At 41.3% G+C, this 18,933-nt stretch overlaps 1 protein-coding gene across 1 annotated transcript; it reads left to right on the top strand.

Moving 5' to 3' along the window:
* Positions 1-2,579: 2,579 nt before the first annotated feature.
* LOC122556889 (heart- and neural crest derivatives-expressed protein 2-like) lies at positions 2,580-5,973 on the top strand. The gene is made up of 2 exons (XM_043704148.1): positions 2,580-3,704; positions 5,377-5,973. Exons 1-2 carry the CDS (start codon positions 3,210-3,212, stop codon positions 5,473-5,475), a joined length of 594 nt encoding a protein of 197 aa, XP_043560083.1. The 5' UTR covers positions 2,580-3,209; the 3' UTR covers positions 5,476-5,973.
* Positions 5,974-18,933: the final 12,960 nt, after the last annotated feature.

Genomic DNA, 18,933 nt, shown 5'->3' on the forward strand with positions numbered 1-18,933 from the left:
GCAGGAGGGAGAAGAGTTTGAGTGAGGGGTGTGTGAGGTCTTCCACAATGCTGTTAGCCTTTTGGATGCAGTATGTGGTGTAAATGTCTCTATTGGAGGGAAGAGAGACCCGATGATCTTCTCAGCTATCTGTTGTAGGGACTTACGATCCGAGACGGGGCAATTCCTGAATCAGGCAGTGATGCAGCAGCTCAGGGTACTCTCATGTTCCAGAAAAGTAATATGGTACATTTGGGTACTATATAAATGTAAGTTCTTATTGCCACTTATCAACCCAAGCCTAAATGTTGTTGGGGTATTAATTCACTATCTGAGGACAGAGATGAATACTGCATCACCACTTTTGATGGAGGGATGGTTATTGTTGACATGGCTGGGGATGTATAAACCTCAGATACAGATTGTAGAAATTTCTACAGTTATGTTCTGAGGCTGAGATAATCACCTTCCAACAACTACATCCATCTTCCTTTCATTAGGTATGCCAGTGGAGATTTTTATCACAGGTTGCAGTGAACAGACCAGTGCATATGTAGGCAGCAAGGAAGTCCCTTAACCTTTATTCCCAAACCACAGCACCATTATGGCTGTGATGTTAGGATGACTCAATACTCAAACATAGAATATAGGAGCAGGAGTAGGCCATTTGGCCCTTTGAGCCTACTCTGCCATTCAACATGATCATGGCTAATCATCTCAGTCATCTGTTCCCACTTTCTCCCCATATCCTTTGATCCCTTCCTTTTTCAATGTTTTGGCCTCAACAGGTTTGCTGGGGCAGAGAATTTCACAAGCTCACCACTGTGTCTGTGACGAAATGTCTGCTGTATCTATTGTTAAAAGGCCTACCCCTTAGGTGACTGTGACCCCTAGTTGTGAACTTCCCCATCATCAAGAACATCCTTCCTGAATTTAATCTTCTTAATTGGAATAAATGGGAGGAAAATATGCCAATGACCTCAGCTCTAGCACCTTGTTGTGCTCCCATGTCATGGTCAGGGGAGAAAAGGGAAAGACAGTCATGGAGAGGTTGGCACAACCTCAATTCTGTCCCATCTAATGCAAGAGAATATCTGGCATAATTTCTAATCTTTTTTCTTTCTCTAGCACTGTTTCAGAATTTGCTGTCATCCAGTTAGTTCCTATTTTTAACAAATAGAGTGGAAAAACTGATGAAATGTTCATTCTCAAACTGCCTTTGTAACATAGACACCTGCCACCTGGCTCTGTGATCCTGCTGTGCTAAAGACCACTAACTTTTGAAGTTAATTTCCTTTTGAGAATTATATGCAATGTCAACTATTTTACATATCAAACACCATCTCATGGTACAACTCCCACATTCTCTTTAAAGGCAAAGGCTACATAAGAACCGAGCATCTCTGCCATTTCTTTGTTAATTTGATTAAGAGGCCTTTGATCTTATTGCAATTTCCATGATTCTATGATACTAGAAATATACTGCACCAGATTAAATGCAATAATAGTAATGATAGGCTATAGAAGTGAAATGCTGTATTTAAATGTTTTCTTTATTAATCTGAATATCCCCATAAATATTTCTGCCTCTTTTCTTGTTCAATACATTTCTCAAAACTACTCATTGATCAAATACTTTGATACCTGAGACTCATCCTGTATCTAAGTCAGTGGTTTCAAGTCCCACTGCAGGGCCTGAGAACAAAATCCATGCTAATATTCCAGTGGGAATGCTGCACAATTGCTGAATAATTACTGAGGGAACTTTGCACCGTAGGAGGTCAGAACTGGGGGAGCAGACGTTCAGTATTGAGGTAGTGCAGCATTGTCAGGAGGCCAGCATTGAGGAAACACTGCCTCATTGCAGGAGGAATACTGAGGAAATGTGCAGCGCCAGAGGGTAGATATTGAGTGAGTGCTGCTCTGCCTTTTCAGATAATATATTAAGTTGGAGTCTTGTCTCTCCTGTTAGCAGGATGGAGAAGATCATATGATACTATGTTGAAAAACAAGACAGGTGTCCGGAGAGTTCTGGTCAATATTTACCCTCAATCAACATCATGCTTCTATGATGTGGCTTAAAACATGTATTTTGTTCTGTAACAGTCACTGAACCATTGGCATAATGTAGTGAGCACCTTACTGCAATAATGGAACACAACAGTGGAGTTGGTGTTCAAATTATAGAAGGAACATAGCTATAGTATTAGAATATAGTATAGACACCATATTAATTACCTTACAATGATTAGACTGCTCAGGGCTGGGTCATTGAAAATAATCACAACAAAGTTAAATGGATTTTTGATGGAATGGGGGTGTGGTGGAGATAGGACAGTAGAGTTAAGACCACAATCAAATCTGCCAAGATCATACTGTATAGCAGACCAGCTTTGAGAGGCTGAAGGTCCTATTCCTGTTCCTATCCCTGTGTTCCTGCAGAGAAGTGATCTTTATGCATATGCATCAATAGCACCAGGAGTACAGAAGAGACCATTCAGCCCATCAGGTCTGTATCAACAAAACTACTCTAGATCTATATCAGTCTCACTTTCCTGCCCTAGGCCCATATTATATTATAACATCTCAAGTGCTCATCCAAATACTATTTTAAAGGTTGCCAGTGCACTCTAGACCCCTACTCGGCGGTGTGTGGAACCTGGCCGAGTTCTGCATTAATTTTACGTATTCCTGTTGGGTTTATACATCTATTGGTAATCATTCACAATGGAAGGGGAGATGATTGAAGTTAGAATAAGATGATTTATAACTCAGAACTTCAATTCCTTTAGGTGTTGCTGTTTAATATAGCTGTCATTACCTGCTCCCTCTCGACCCGCGTGTGTCTGAACGATTTGAAACCCTATCCAACTGTCTAAAGGGAGAATTCGAGTCTCCTCCCCCCGGTCGCCCGTGATCCTATTGGCTTCGTTCCGACAATACATTTTATAAAGCTGGGCACTGACAGAATGAGAAGGGTTAAGTGCGTCGGCGGTTCTAAGGGGAGCAGGAGCAGTAGGTTGTACATTGGCCAAAGGGAGATTCGAATGTCAGGCTGTCATCCCAGGGAAATTGGGAAGAGTTGGGGGAAAGCGCTGCTGGGAAAGGAGGGGGGGATGTAAACTTCCCCTCGAGGAGATGAGGTTCCCTCGGGTCAGGTAAAAGCAGTTTGAAGAGCTGCGGTTTGGTTAAAAATTGCTCTTATCCCGAAGTGAATCGAGTTGAGGATCATGAGCCTGGTGGGGAGTTTCCAACATCCCGCTTTAATGCACGAAGCTTTTCCATTCGGCCCCACCAATCGCTGTCACCAGGACCATCCTTTCTTCCAGAGCTGGGTGCTCAACCAGGCGGAGATGTCTCCCGAATACTCCACACAGCCCTCCTACAGCACCGAGATTGGGATTAACGGGATGGGTGCGGAGCCGGGCCGCTTTGAAGGTGTCCCGGAGCGGGCAGCGGCGAGACGCCGAGCGGTCTCGGTCCCGAAGAAGGAGAGACGCCGGACCGAGAGCATCAACAGCGCGTTCGCCGAGCTCCGGGAGTGCATTCCCAATGTACCGGCGGACACCAAACTGTCGAAAATCAAAACTCTGCGGCTGGCCACCAGTTATATCGCCTATCTGATGGACACCCTGTCCAAGGACACTCAGGTCGGAGAGGCGGAGGCTTTCAAGGCAGACTTGAAGAAAACGGACAGCAAGGAAGTGAAACGCAAACGGGAAACGGTAAGAACACACTTTACAAAAGCGGAGAGAGTGTGTAAACAATGGAAAATCCACCCAGAGCCTGGGATGTTGACTCTTGGTGGCGCAGAGTTTTAAGCAATAGACGCTTGAGATACTTTTGTCTTTGAAAAAAAAAACGAACTATTTTGCATCAAATGCGCACTTTTAAGATAAAATCACAAATGAAAGGTGTCGATGTTGGAACCTTAAACCCAGTGTTTTGTTTGTACCCACTGCCTGTCTCGCTCCCTCAAGAAGGGAGCTAGAACAGTCTGGGGTAAATTTAACATCTAAACGCTTTCAGTAAAGATCCGAAATTGGGGCGCGACCTCAATCGGGAAGCAGGAATCAGTCCTGATCAAATACCTGGAATATTTGGCGGATAGCTCAATAATTACAAAACAAAAGGAACACTTCGAATGAAATCGGGACTAATTTCTCTCCCTTTGACTAACACTCTAATTGAACAAACCGTATTCACCAAAAACGTCCAGACTGGGATTGTCCTGGTTCAAAACTCTATTCTAAACTGATTTGTTGATCTCCCACGAAAATAAAAGTACAACGTGTTGAATCTATTGGCGGTATAGGCAACGTTACAACTAAGCTAAATTTTAATTAACCTCCCCCCAGTCGAGACAAAACAACCGAATTGACTACGCACTATTTGGTATTTTCATCTGAATATGTGCTCTTCATTCCGAAATTTAAATCAACAACCATTAGATTTGGGTCGCGAAATTGTGGATTATTTGGGGGGGGGGGGGGTTCGAATTTTAATGTTTTCAGGTACAATTCCATTCGTTGTTCTATTTTCGTTGCAACAAAGACAAACCATCAGGAACGCCAGCAAACCGGGATCAAGAGTTCCTGAACAGGACCATTCATCCAATTAATTAAAAATGTAAAACTATAAACCAACAGAAAACAGTTGGAAATGTCCAGGTAAAGAGTCCTGTATGTTTAATAACAGGCTGGTTGATATGATGATTGCAACTTTCCAAAAGTAATTTTGTGAAGCGTGATTAGATCTTCACGAGGTGTTCTATTTGTTACATTTTCCGACCCTGTGTGATCTAATTTCAAACGCAGTTTCCAAGTAGACCAAGAATTCCGTTTGTATTTTTATCTGCTACAGTTTTAAATTAACGCTGAACCGAATCTTGCTTTGTGGAGCGCCTACACCCTCCGCCTCCTTCACTGAGACATGGCCCGTGAGGCAGTCGCGGAGAGAGAAGGTATTTTCGATGTAGTTAACGAGAGAGGTCAGGGAATTTACGACACCGAGAAGACGGTTCGGCCCAATACATCAATACTACGCTCGCTTCATTTAACCCCATCGTTATAGCGCAAAATTAACGGAAAGCGGATGCTGAACATTTGAAACAAAATGATAAATTGCTGGAGGAACTCAACAGGTCTAGCAGCACCATCGGAAAGAAAGCAGAGTTAACATTTCGAGTCCATTGACTCTTTTCCAGAATTGCTTGCTCCAGGCCTGGGAGCTTCTCCAGCAATTTCTATTTTTGTCCTATCAATATAGCCTTCTGTTACTCCCCCCCTCAAATGTGTGATTTTAGAGAACAGAATCGATTGCATATAACTGTGTGTGTTTCCACCTCCGGGACTCCTGTGCTCATCGACATTAAACCTTATGCTCTATTTGAACCAGAATGAACCTGTAAACGGCTCGGCCAGAAGCAGCGACAAGAAAGTGAAAGGACGGACGGGTTGGCCGCAGCAAGTCTGGGCTCTCGAGCTGAACCAGTGACTGCAGTGAACTTGCAAATTTGCACAGTTTTTGTTCCAATTTGAAGGCGGCTAAATGGTTCCAGGATTGATCCTCCAACTGAGCAGCAAACCAGCAGAGAAGCACAAGTGCAATTTTAAATCTGTTTAACTCCAGGACAATTCAGATGGGGAGAAAATTATCTATATTTGCAGCTAATTTTTCAATCAGTGTAAATCCTTCCAGTAAAAAGGGGCCAAATTGTGTTTGGACAGATGTGCCTAGACGGGTCAGGTATTCTGTCCAGTGCCAACAATTCTTGGTCCCCCTCGATTTGCTTAACCCATTATTAAACGCCTTAAATGTGCCAGGGTCTTATTTTACTCCGATTGAATTTCGCTGAAACGTTTACAAAAAGTCACACCAGTGAAGCGCGATTCCAGATTCTGTGATTTCTTGTCCGCGGCCGTTTCACACTTCTGCCCTCGTTAATGTGCGATTGTAAATTGTATTTAAAAAAAATAAATAATTTTCTATTTACAATTTTATTCGGTTGCATTTGTGGATACGAACATTGCAAGACTCGCCGTCCAGTGGCAAGGGCGCAGTGCCTTGTAGCCAGTCTCGGGTATGTCGAGGAGCTTGCACCGCTAGGAGCACTCACCCCGTTTTGTAGGAGATCGGATAGTTCCAGGAACCAAAGGGACACTCGGGTGAGTGAGTAGCAAAGGGCGAAGCAGTGACCCACAGCTACTTAAACCCAACTCCCCACGCCGACGAATTGCTGATGGGGAAACTTTGAGCTTAAAACAATCGGGTTCTTCCTATTATTATAGCCAACACCAGTGTGGACTCACAGAATGGTTACTGTACAGGAGGAGGAGATTCGGCCCGTCAGTAATAGACAGTTAGTCTCATTCCATTTTATCATGGTTCATGTCAGATTTTGACAGATCCTGCTAACTAAAAAAAAGGCTTTCGTCCTTGCACTTTTCTCTGTCATTAGCACCCTTTTTTTTAGTCTTCTGCCCGAAATCCTGAAGAATTACCAATTCCTTCAATGGTTGAAGGTAATGCTTACGGAAAGTCTAACGTTTACAGGTGTATTATGATTCCAATAATAGTTGCTGACTGGGGTTGTAATGGTGATTCACAGTTATAATATACAATGTAATTACAACAATAATTATTACTTTGGATTATACTGTTTACTGAGTTGTAGAATATATTAGGATTACAATAATTACAAGTTTGGTTTGTAATATTTACTGAGAGTTCTAATGTGCATTGTGTTTACAACAAAAAATCCTGACGAATTAATAATTATTTGGAGAGTTATGCAACGTGATAACAACAATAATTATTGCCTTGGGTTGTAATATCTACTGTTGGAATATTTACTGAGTTGTAGTATCCATTGTGATTACAATAAGTTATTCCCTTGGGTTGTAATATTTACTGAGAGTTGCAATAGACGTTGTGTTTACAACAATAATTCCTGACGAATTGTAATATTTGTGATATGTTTTGTGCTTACAACAATAACTACTAACTCGGGGTGTAATAGTGGCCGAGAGAGTTGCAAATTAGTATTGTGATTACAGCAATAGTTCTTATCTCTGGTTGTAGAAGTTATTCTGTATGGTATGGGATGGAAATTTCTTTCACTGTCATCGATACAGTAAACAAACACACAATGTTGTCAGAAATACTCTGAATGGCGAAACTGTTGGGAGGTCCGAGTGGGGAAACTACGGGCGGTGAAAGAAAGGATTATGAAAGCGCCTGGCTGCTCCTTCCACTCCAAAACCACCATCGTCGGTTTCACGCTTCTGGCGTTGCTAAACCAACATGGACTGGACACAGACGGAGACCACTCGGTCCATTTATAAACATTCAAACACATGTTAGGGGAGAGTCAGAAACACTAAAATAAACCACTTTTCAACAAAATTTCATCCACGGGATACAACTCCCATTGTAAAACAAAACTTGGAAGTTTTCAGTGTCAACTGTTTACATTCCAGTTGTTTTTATTTCAAATCCACCCCCCCCCCCCCCCCCACCAATTAGTGATAAATCAGTCCTTGTTAAATCCTCCTCCCCACTTTCTGTTGGTGGTAATTAATGCTGTCTCCAACCATCGCTGCAATTTGACTTCAGAGTGAACACCGCAGTCTGTAAAGACGGTCAGCTGAATCTTCCAATACGTCCAGGCTCTGTCAATCGGACAGTAGTAACTTCTAACTGCGAAAGAAACACACGACTCAGTGCAGCCCTGGCCCAGATTGTTTGGCCAGGTCAAAATCAAATCGCCCGAGTGTCCTCTTGGCTTTCATAGCAAAAAAAATCGGGGATTAAAATTTATTCAGTGAGATCCTCCCCCATATCTCTCGCTTCAAATGAAAGCTTGGAGACTCAACCATTGGTGAATCAGGTCAGAATCTGTTCAAAACCCGAAATCCGAGGAAGCTCTTCATTTCATAACTGTAGCTCGACGATTAATACGCCGAAAATTACAATGAAAAGAACGAACTTTTACGGTTGTCTTAGGTCCCTGTGCTGAGACCCTGCAACAAGGTGAGATGGAGGGTTCTGGCCTTCGACGTGGCGTTCGTTATTTCTGACAGAAATTCGTTCTCCTGGAATGGGGTTAAAATACGAAGGAGCTTTGTGGCTTTCAGAAGTTCTGCTGCAAGACTCGGGAAATTGGCGCACCGATCCCGGTGACTGACAGGACACGAATTAAGAGGTAGAGGGAACCTTTCCCTTTTACAATAAACAGACGGCTGCATTTAAGAAACGGCTTCCGTTGAGTGAAGCGTCCCGCCACTTCACAGGAACATTTGTTGAAGGAGATCATGCGGATTTGCGCTATGCAGATAACTTCACCTGGCGACATCAGCAGCTCCAGTCCATCACATGGACTCTATCCTGAAGCCCATTAAAATCACCGCATTTCATCTTCACTGAAGGAGTACACCACCACCCTTGAATAAATTCTTCATTTATCCAGGGGACAAGTTTCGACCAAGCATAGCTTTAACCTGACCCCAGCCATCCCTCAATCGCTCCTTCCAATCATCACCCCTTTGAGAATTTCCACATTTTCACTGTCCTGGTTTTAAGATTTAGACAAGGAACATTTAAAGTCTGTGAGCAGTGCTCGCTAGGGCCAGGCCGACCCCTAATTCCCCTAGAGGGGGCGGTGGTGAGTTGCCTTCTTGAGTCCACGTGCTGTGTGGATATACCCTCATGTTGTGTGGGTGCTTTGGTTTCAGCTGTTCTGTCAACCCAATGGAATGCTCTTATCATTTTAAACACCTCAATCTGATCACATCCCCTACTCCCTTTCAAACTCTAAATAATATAAATTATGTAACCTTCCTTCATAACTTAATCCTCTAAATCCAATCTCATTCCAGTGAATTTGTGTTCAAGCTCCTTAAAAGGTTATAATTCTTCCTGGCATGGTGGACACGAAACAGTTGCTTTTGAACGTCTATACAACTCAAGCATGACTGTCTTCCCTTTAATATCCTGCACTTCCATGAGAACAAGTCCAACATTCCATTAACATTTTCATACCTGTGCACCAATTCTTCATGATTGCTGCACTTGAACATTCAAACCATTGTTCCTCCACAGTTCCTTGTTTCCCAGCAATAAGACAGAGATTCAATTTTATCTTCTGATGTACAATCACAGTCTTGAAAAGTTAACCCTGATTTTTTATCTCTCCTTCAGAATGAGCAAAAGCCATCCTCAGTGTTGCTGGCTACAACTGTTGCTTTGCTAATCTTGTAAATATGTGGCCACTGTTTCTTTGATAGATGATATTACAGTGTCTCAACACTGAATCTGCTGCATAAAAAAATTAAAAGAACTGTAGATGCTCTAAATCAGAAACAAAATAGAAATTTTTGGAAAAGCTCAGCAGGACTGGCAGCATCTATGGAGAGAAATCAGTTAATGTTTCAGGTTCTGAGGAAGAGTCACTTGACCTGAAAAGTTAACTCTGATTTCTCTCCACAGATGCTGCCGGACCTGCTGAACGTTTCCCGTGAGCCTGTTGCAGATTGGTCTGTATAGTTAGCCAATGTCCCTTTGGAACACACTGTTTCTACTTGTGCTCTTTGATATCCTACATGTCTTCCTCCAAATCATTGATATAAATGCAAAAAGATCCTAGTACAGATCCCTGGGAAACAACGCTTCCCAGATCTCTTCAGAATTTATTTGCTTTCCTCCAAAAGACATCACATAGTGCTGAACTAATTACTAATTAAATTAGATTAGATTAGATTAGATTCCTACAGTGTGGAAACAGGCCCTTCGGCCCAACCAGTCCACACTGACCCTCTGAAGAATAACCCACCCAGACCCATTTTCCCTCCGACTAATTCACCTAACACTATGGGCAATCTGGCATGGCCAATTCACCTGACCTGCACATCTTTGGACTCCCTGTCACAAAATTACCTCAATTCCACACACCTTCACTTGTTCAAACAATGCCTTTTGCAGAACTCATTATAAAACAACATGCATTGATACTTCCTTGTATGCCATGCCAATGATGTTCTCAAAATGTTCCACTCAGGCTAACTGGTTGTGATAAAAATGAATTGAGAAAGTTGCATTTAAAAGATTAGCAATAGAAAAGTTACCCAGTCTGGCTGGAATGTGTCCAAGGTCACTGAGAAAACAAGGGTGGAAACATCAGAGGCTCTGGAAACAATCTTCCAATCCAATGTTACACCCTTGTTCAAAAAAGGTGAGAGAGGTAAAACAGGCAAGTGAGCTGAATGTGATTGGTTGGGTTTGGGAGGTGGGTGCATTTTGTTGTCTCTAACTTAATTGTCATTTGAAAAAGTATGGGTTCATAATTGAAAGCCAGCAGTGATTCCTTAAAAAAGAAAAAATGTGTTTGACTAACTTGACTTAACAGCAAAAGTGAACGAGGATAATTTAGTGGTGTTCTGCATATGGACTTAAAAAAAGTCTGAGAAAACATTGCCAAATAGATTTGTTAGAAAAGTTCAAACTCATGGCATCAAAGGAACACTGGCAGCGTTATTTACAAGATTGGCAAAATGACAGTTGTAGATAGCAATGCTGAGGATGGTTTTGATCATACTGAAGCATGTGTGCATTGCTGCATGTCAGATGTTGGGACTGCTGCTCTAATGGATAAATGCTAATAACCTAGACTTAAGTAAATAGGGTATAGTTTCAAAAATTGCAGATGATACAAAACTCAAATGTCGCAAATGAATAAATAGATTAAAACAAACAGCAGGACATAGAAAGGCTGGTGAAACGAATGGTCATGTGGCAGATTAAATGAATGCAGAGAACTGTGGTTCATAAGAGTAAAGAAAAGAAGCAATGGAAACTAAATTGCATAATTGTAATTGATATGCAGGAACAGAAAGATCCTGGATCTGTACACTTTTTTTTAAGCTGGCAGGTCAAATGGAGAAGGCTGTTATAAAAACTTAATTAGACGAAGGAATAAGAAATAGCAACTGAATTGACCATGTGGCCCCTCAGACCTAGTCCACAATTTAATAAAAGCATGGCTGCCCCTGTAAATCAGATACACCTTCCTGCACATATTCTTTTATTCCTGGAACATTCAAGAATCTGTCTGGTACTGACTTAAATGCATCAACATTTACAACTCTCTACAGTAGAAATTTCCAAATGTTTACATCCTTGTATGCTCACATCTTGAAAAAGACTCCAGGTGTAATGAACAAGAAAAGGCTCTCTACTTCATCCAGCTGGTTTCTTAGAATATCTGTTACATTACTTTTGTTAATATTTAGTGAATACTGCTCTGCATAACCAATCACTTCCCTTACAAGCCCTAGCAAGAGAAGGTTATCAATCAATGGGTGAGGTAGATCTCCCACCAAGACATTGTTTAGTAAAGACAAGTTTGCAACTATCTTCCTGTGCATAATACTCAACCATTGGCATGAGGCAAACAATTAATAATGTTAAATCTGTAGTTGAAAGGTTGCTGTGAAATGCAGGGGTTTTGTTTCACAAGGCACTGCCTCCAGTAATAGCGAAAATGGGAACTATTCTGCTCCACTTAAACTCCTGTTCAACTGAATACTAGTGCGATAGCTAAAGCTTGAAACAAGTTGAGGGGTGGAATGGGGAACATGTGGGAAAGTTCAGAAAGAGATAAATGATAAAGCAGTCAGAAAAATATTGTGTGTGTATAACAATAACAATTCTGCTGGAAATGTACAGAATGTGTTAGGAAAGGACACAGAACTTAATAAAGTTATTCAGCCATTCATAACAAAGGCAGAATCTGTTTTCTTAGGTTGCAAATAATAAGATGGATAATGGGAAACCAGTGCACGTAGTGTATTTGGGTTCTTCAGAAGTATTTGATAAGGACTCACACAAGAGGTCATTACACAAAATGAAAGTTCTTGCAACAGGCTGCCATTGGGATCAGTTAGCTTAGCTGGATGGGTTTGTGATATGGAGGGACACTAATGACACAAGTTGAAGTCCTACACTGGTTGAAGTTACCCTGAAGGTACCACTTCTCAAACTTGCCCAAAGGTTAATATGCAGATAGAGCAAGCAATTTGGAAAGCAAATGGTATCCCTTAATTACAAAGCAATTAGAGTACAAACATAAAAAAAGAAGCATTGCAATTACATGACTGCATGAGACCACATCAGAAAAGCATTTTATCATTTTGGTCTCCTTACTAAAGAAAGGTCATACTTGTCTTACAGAAACTGTTTTAAAATTTCACAAGACCGACTTGTGAATAAGGGTGTTGTCCTTAGTGGAAAGATTAAGTATCTTGAAACTGAGAACATAGAAGAATGAGAGATGGTCTCATGAAAACATTAAATTCTTAATGACTTTACAGGATAGATGCTGAGAGAAGTCTAGAACTAGAGGTCACAGTCTCAGATTAAGGGATCTTTCATTTAGGACTGAGATAAGGGTAAATTTCTACACTCAAAGGGTTGTAAATCTTTGCAATTATCTATGACAGAGGCTCAAAGGCCATCACAGGATTTGGGATTGGACAGAAAAGTGGAGTTAGGGTATTAATACCACAGTCAATTGTGAGTCAGGACATAGAGCTGAATAGCCTAATCTTGCTCCTATGTCTTATGATTTTTTTAAACTAAAAGTTAACTATCTAGTTGTTAAGTGAGTTTGACAGTGATCCCATTAACCATGGTTTTGGTTTAGTGTAACCGTATCTTGTACTAAGTCTCTACTTTGTTGAGTTTTATCAATGGTTAAATTATTACTGATCTTCTATAAGTTTCTGTTCTTTGGTACAAACGTAGCCACCAATTACACACCAAAATAAAACCTAAGAAATACTGAGAAAATCTCAGTTTTAAAATCAACAGTACAAATGTTTTTTAATAGTCCTTAAATATAGCTCATCCATAGATTGCTTGTTTTCAAAAATATGTATTCATTTGGAATGACCTCCCTTTTATCAAACCTTGCTGACTCATCCTTACCATTACATAACTGTTAATACGCAGCTTACCATTACATGTTTCATTATGCGTTCTAATACAATACCATAAGAAATTTTTGTCTGTAGGTTTCTGGAAAAAAAGCCTATCCTATTTTAAAAACTGATATTATACTAAATTAGCTAATTTCCAGTTTTGGGCACCACTCTCATTTATAATTGAACATTGAGAGAAAGAGTTGCATTTATATAGTGCCCTTTATTTTAGAATGTTCCATAGTAGCTTACAGCGAATGAATTACATGTGAAATGTACTCATATTCTAGTGTAAAAGATGTGACTGCTGCTTTGAGGCAGCAAGTCTGCACATTTATTAATTCCCCTGTTCTCTTTCCAAATAACATCCATGGAATCTTTTGCACTCATCACTTGAAAGAGGAAATGGGGCTTTTGTTTACTGTCTAATCCAAAACAGAGAAATTTCTCTGACAATGCAACACTTTCTCAGTACTACACTGGATTATCAAACCTGATTTGTTTGCTCAAGCCCTCAAGTGGAGTTTACATACACAGCCTTCTAACCAGAAAAAGAATGCTACCAACTAAACACTAGCTCACCAATTTTTAGGAAGTGGAATAAGGTGATGGCAGACCAACTTAACTGGACCACAGAGGATCGACCCGGGAGAATATTGTGGAGACCCATGCGAAAGCTGGCAGAACAGGTCATGATGGATTGGCATGGTTAGGTAGCCCATAACAGGACTTTTGCTTTCAGTTCTGATGTGGGGCTGAAACAGTGTGGAAGGTAGACATGGATTTTGGGGATGAGAACAACTCATTCAAGAAAATGGAAAAACAAATATGAAGGTGAGTTAGTAGTTTGCAAGCAAATAAAGGGAATTTGGACTAGGCATTACAATGACAGTATGTTTTGAAGGGGAGGTTGACAGTACCCATGGAGAAAAAGAGAGAGCACAGTCAACAGTATCAAATGAACTGGCCAGGGCAGGGAAATAGGGTAGTTAGCAGAATAGGGTCCAGGGAGTGGGAAATATATAGAGATGTACGGCACAGAAACAGACGCTTTGGTCTACCGTGTCCATGCCAACCAGATACCCTAAATTAATCCAGTCTTCCGCCTCGGGCAACTGTCTGTGTGGAGTTCATTCTCCCCGTGTCTGCATGGGTTTCCTCCAGGTGCTCCGGTTTCCTCCCACAGTCTAAAGATGTGCAGGTTAGGTGAATTGGCCATGCTAAATTGCCCATAGTATTAGGTGAAGGGATAAATGTAGGGGAATGGGTCTGGGTGGGTTGCTTTTCGGAGGGTCGGTGTGGACTTGTTGGGCCGAAGGGCCTGTTTCCACACTGTAAGTAATCTAATCTAATCATTTGCCAGCACTTGGCCCATATCCCTCTAAACCCTTCCTATTCATACACTTTTCCAGATGCCTTTTAAATGTTGGAATTGTACTGGCCTCCACCATATCCTCTGGCAGCTCATTCCATACACGTACCACCCTCTGCTTGAAAACGTTGCCCCTTAGGCCCCTTTTAAGTCATTCCCCTCTCACCTTAAATCTATGCCTATAGTTTTTGACTCTCCTACCCTGGGAAAAAGGCCTGTCTTTTCTATCATCAACAATGTAGAAAGGGCATGTGTGAGATAAGAGAGAAAGTTTTGAAAGGTATAAGTTCAGAATTAGGGCAGAAGGGAACCTTTGAAGGGAGAGAAATGGTAGATGAAGCTCGCAGGATTGTCTCAATCTTCATGAAAGACTTGCACTTAGATAATACAATTCACAACCCAACACCCAAATGCTTCATAGCCAATTAACTGCTTTTGGAATGTAATCCCTCGTCGTACAAGAAGCAGGACCATCAACTTTGAAACAGCAAGCTCCAACAAACTGTATTGTTACAGCAACCAGATAATCAGTTCTTACGTGTTGGTTTGGGGATAAATGTTGAACAAGCTACCAGGGAAACCTCCCTGGTCTTCTTCCAAATAGAACTATGGGTAGAGTTATAGAGTCAGACAGCACAGAAACAGAAACAAAAACAGAAATTGTTGGAAAAGCTCAGCAGATCTGAGCTTCAGAACACTGTTCAGTGGAAGGATCACTTGACCTGAAATGGTAACTCTGACTTCTCTCCATAGATGCTCTGAAACCTGTTGAACTTCTCCAGCAACTTCTGTTTTGTCTCTGATTTACATAATCTACAATTCTTAAACAGACCCTTTTAATCCAACCAGTCAATGCTGACCATAATCCTAAATTAAACTAGTCTCACCTGCCTGCACTTGGCTAGTATCCCTCCAAACATTTCTTATTCACTCATCTAAATGTCTTTTAAATGTTATAACTGTAGCCATAGCCACCACTTCCTTTGGTATTTTATTCCACACACGACCCATCCTCTGTATCAAAACAAAGGCCTCTAATGTCTTTTTAAAATCTTTCGAATTAATTAAGTTAATTCAAAAGACAACGTCTCCAGTAATGCAACACTCTCACAGCCTGGATTTATGCATTCCAAACCCTATAGTGTGACTTGAACCAGAAACATTGAGGCTCAGAGGTGAGAACAATCCAACTGAACCACAGTGAACTTGATGGAAAGGACAACATAGGGGGCAGGGAAGAAGGTTTGAGGAAGATGGTTTTACAATGGAGAAGGTGGCTATGAGTCATTGGTCTGGGGGTAAGATTCTCATTTTGGGGTTTGTACAGTTCAGGCATGTGAAAGGTCCCAGGTTCAGAACCCAGATCAGCTCTGATTGCTTGCCTTCAGTTCAAGCAGTGGCACAGTGACATTGTTGCCTCACTGCACTAGGAACCCAGGTTCAATTTCAGCCTTAGGTGACTGTCTGTGTGGAGTTTGCATATTCTCCCCGTGTCTGCATGAGCTTCCTCTGGGTGCTCTGGTTTCGTACCACAGTCCAAAAATGTGCAGTTTAGGTGAATCGGCTATGCTAAATTGCCCATAGTGTCCAAAGATGTGCAGGCTAGGAGAATTAGTCTAGCCAATTGCAGAATTATGGGGATAGGAGTAGGATGCTCTTTGGAGAGTAGGTGCAGACTCGATGGGCCGAATGGTCTCAATCTGCACTATAGGGATTCTATGATTCTGAGATAAATTGGGCTCATATATGGAATAGTGAAGAATTTCAGCAGAAGAGAAACTTGATATGAATTTGATGGTGGGGCGTTTAGGGGAGTTGGGATTGTCCTGTAAGGTATAAGGTATAAAGGTGAACCACTCTGTACCTAGCCTCACTATCCCTGTTCACCATTGACCGGAGATTCAACTTGTAGCGTTAATACAAAAAAAAGTTCAATATAAAGCTCCGTAATTTTATAGTATGAATAAAATAAAAACAAAATCATTAAAATCAAACATGTCATACGATAAGGTGATAAAGTTTTTCAAAAATGTAATTTTACCAATATAACATGAACTGCTTCTAACACGAGTTTTATTTGTGGATTCACATTAACCATTTTAAAGCACATCTGAATCCCCCAATCCTTTAATGTCTAATCAACAACTCCTTACCTCTGCCTCCTGCCTCACTGTGACTGCAGTTGGAAAGTCTAATTAGAAGCAACTTGTTTGTCCACTCAGCGATTGTAAGTGGTGGGTTTACTTGAACTCCTGATAAGGAGACAGCAATTGTGAAAGCAGCTATTGACGAGGCAGCGCCGTGGATTGCCATATTGCTGCCGGCTGCTTTTTGTAATATCACCAGTTTGTTTATCTACCATCGAGGAGTCGCCCTCTTATCAGGGAGACAAAGGGTTAATGTGCCCGGCCTGGTAGACAGCACGGAGCCAAGCAAAATACCGATTTGACAGTAAAACGACAGCGTGCAGCAATAGATAAATTGATGGAAAAGCAGGAATTGGCCGCTGATTGCAGTGTTTGGTGTAAATATGATTGTGGGCATCGTTGCAAGTGTCATATATAGTTCGGTTATTTAACTGTCCAATGTTTAATAAAGGAGAGCGGGTGTGACTGATTTGCAGCACATAGGTCGTGCCTTAATTTCACAGAAACTGCAACATTAACAACAAAAACAAAATCTATGACCTTATTAGCGAGTGGATGTAGTCCCGAAGCTCACTGTGGTTTTGCTCTGGTTATTTCAAAAGTTTTATTTAATCCAGAAAGCTGGATCATAAGGAAGCAGGAATATTCAGAGTCTTCAAGTAGTTAAACCAGCGCAGTCCCATAGAATCATTGGGCACAGGCAGATCAAAGATGAAGGGCTTTTGCCCGAAACGTCGATTTCGAAAGCTCCTTGGATGCTGCCTGAACTGCTGTGCTCTTCCAGCACCACTAATCCAGAACCAAAGACATACCGTCAACTGAAAAGATTGACGTGGCTGTTGAAACTGGGGAGTGTCCCATCATGCACATACCATCATCATTCACTCATTACGTGTCTCGTTTTGGCTCATTGACACCGCCTAATTTCTGGCTTTATGTTCAGGAGTTCGATGGACACACCTTTCGATCCAACCCCGAGGGTGTGTCGCCCCGTCTGCGCTGTTAGTTTTGATAATATGTTAAACTGAGACCAGTTACTGCTTCTCTGGTTTTGAAAAAAAAACCTTGTTTCAAATACCTGTTCAATTTACATTAACAGATACAATATTCTTAACCAGTCCCTGTTTCATTCCAGTCCATTAATCAATACCCTCAATTTTCTTAACTACTCTTTCATTCATATTGATAATTCCATCAGTAGAACAGGAAATACTTTTCCCCTATTGTGACTTAGAATTTCAAAAAAAACCCCACATCTCTTCAACCTTCTCTACTCCTAACTTGCAACATTCCCAGTATCCTAAATGTCACCTCCTACCAAAGTTATAGTAACAGCTATTGTTGAGTCTATAGTATCGGCTCCATGTGGATTTTAATGACCTTTCCAAAATGGAGCCGAAACTTGTACTCATGGTCCAACCAATTATATAATATTCATAATTATTAGTAATTCTTCATTTTGTCATTCTAAGTTCCCACTTACATATGTCTAAAATATAAAAAGTAGACCTGTCAACCCCTGGACCCTCCATCTCCATTGAATAAGATCATGACTAATTTGTTTGTGTTTCAAATTCCACATTCCCATCTACGTCAGTAACCAACCCTGGATTTCCCAGCTGAATTCGTATGTCCTTAAAAAAAACAATGAAAATCCCTCCAATACCATCCTAGGTAGAGAGTTCCAAAGCCACACACCCCTCTGTGAGAAACAAAACAAGTTCCCCATCTCTTTGAAGAAAACGTCACCTATTTCAGGAGTGGCCACAAGAGGAAGCATCCTTTCCATGTTCACCCATCAAAACCATTCAAAGGCCATATGTACTTCAACCAAGTCATGTCTCATTCTCAAACTTCAGTGGAAACAAGCCCAGCCTGTACTATCTATCTAAATAAGGCAGACACTGTACTGGGCCCATTATATAAGTGCTGTGGCTACAAAAGAAGGTCAGAATCTAGGCATCCTACATTGATTACATCCCTCCGCCTCCCAAAGCCTAACCACCATACACAAGGCACAAGTAGGAGAGTAATGAAATGTTCCCTACTTTTCTGAATAAGTGCAGCTCCAACAGCACTCAAGAATTTCACAACCTCCAGGAGAAAGGAACCTGCTTAATTGGCACCACATCCACAAACATCCTCTACTTCCACTACTGATGCACAGTACAGCAGTGCACAGTATCTACAAGAGGCACTGCAGAACCTTAATGAAGACCTTCCAAATCCATGACCTCTACTATCTTGACTGGCAACAATATTTGAGATTGGGGTCTCACCACTGCCCTGTATAACTGAAGTACAAAATCATGTGTCAAAATGTGTGGTGCTGGAAAAGCACAGCCAGTCAGTCAGAATCCGAGGAACAGGAGAGTCGACGTTTTGAGCATAAGCTCTTCATCTGGAATGTGCTTATGCTTGAAATGTCAACTCTCCTGCTCCTCGGATACTGCCTGTG

This window comes from Chiloscyllium plagiosum, chromosome 14 (assembly GCF_004010195.1).
Source record: "Chiloscyllium plagiosum isolate BGI_BamShark_2017 chromosome 14, ASM401019v2, whole genome shotgun sequence".
Classification (NCBI taxonomy): Eukaryota; Metazoa; Chordata; class Chondrichthyes; order Orectolobiformes; family Hemiscylliidae; genus Chiloscyllium; species Chiloscyllium plagiosum.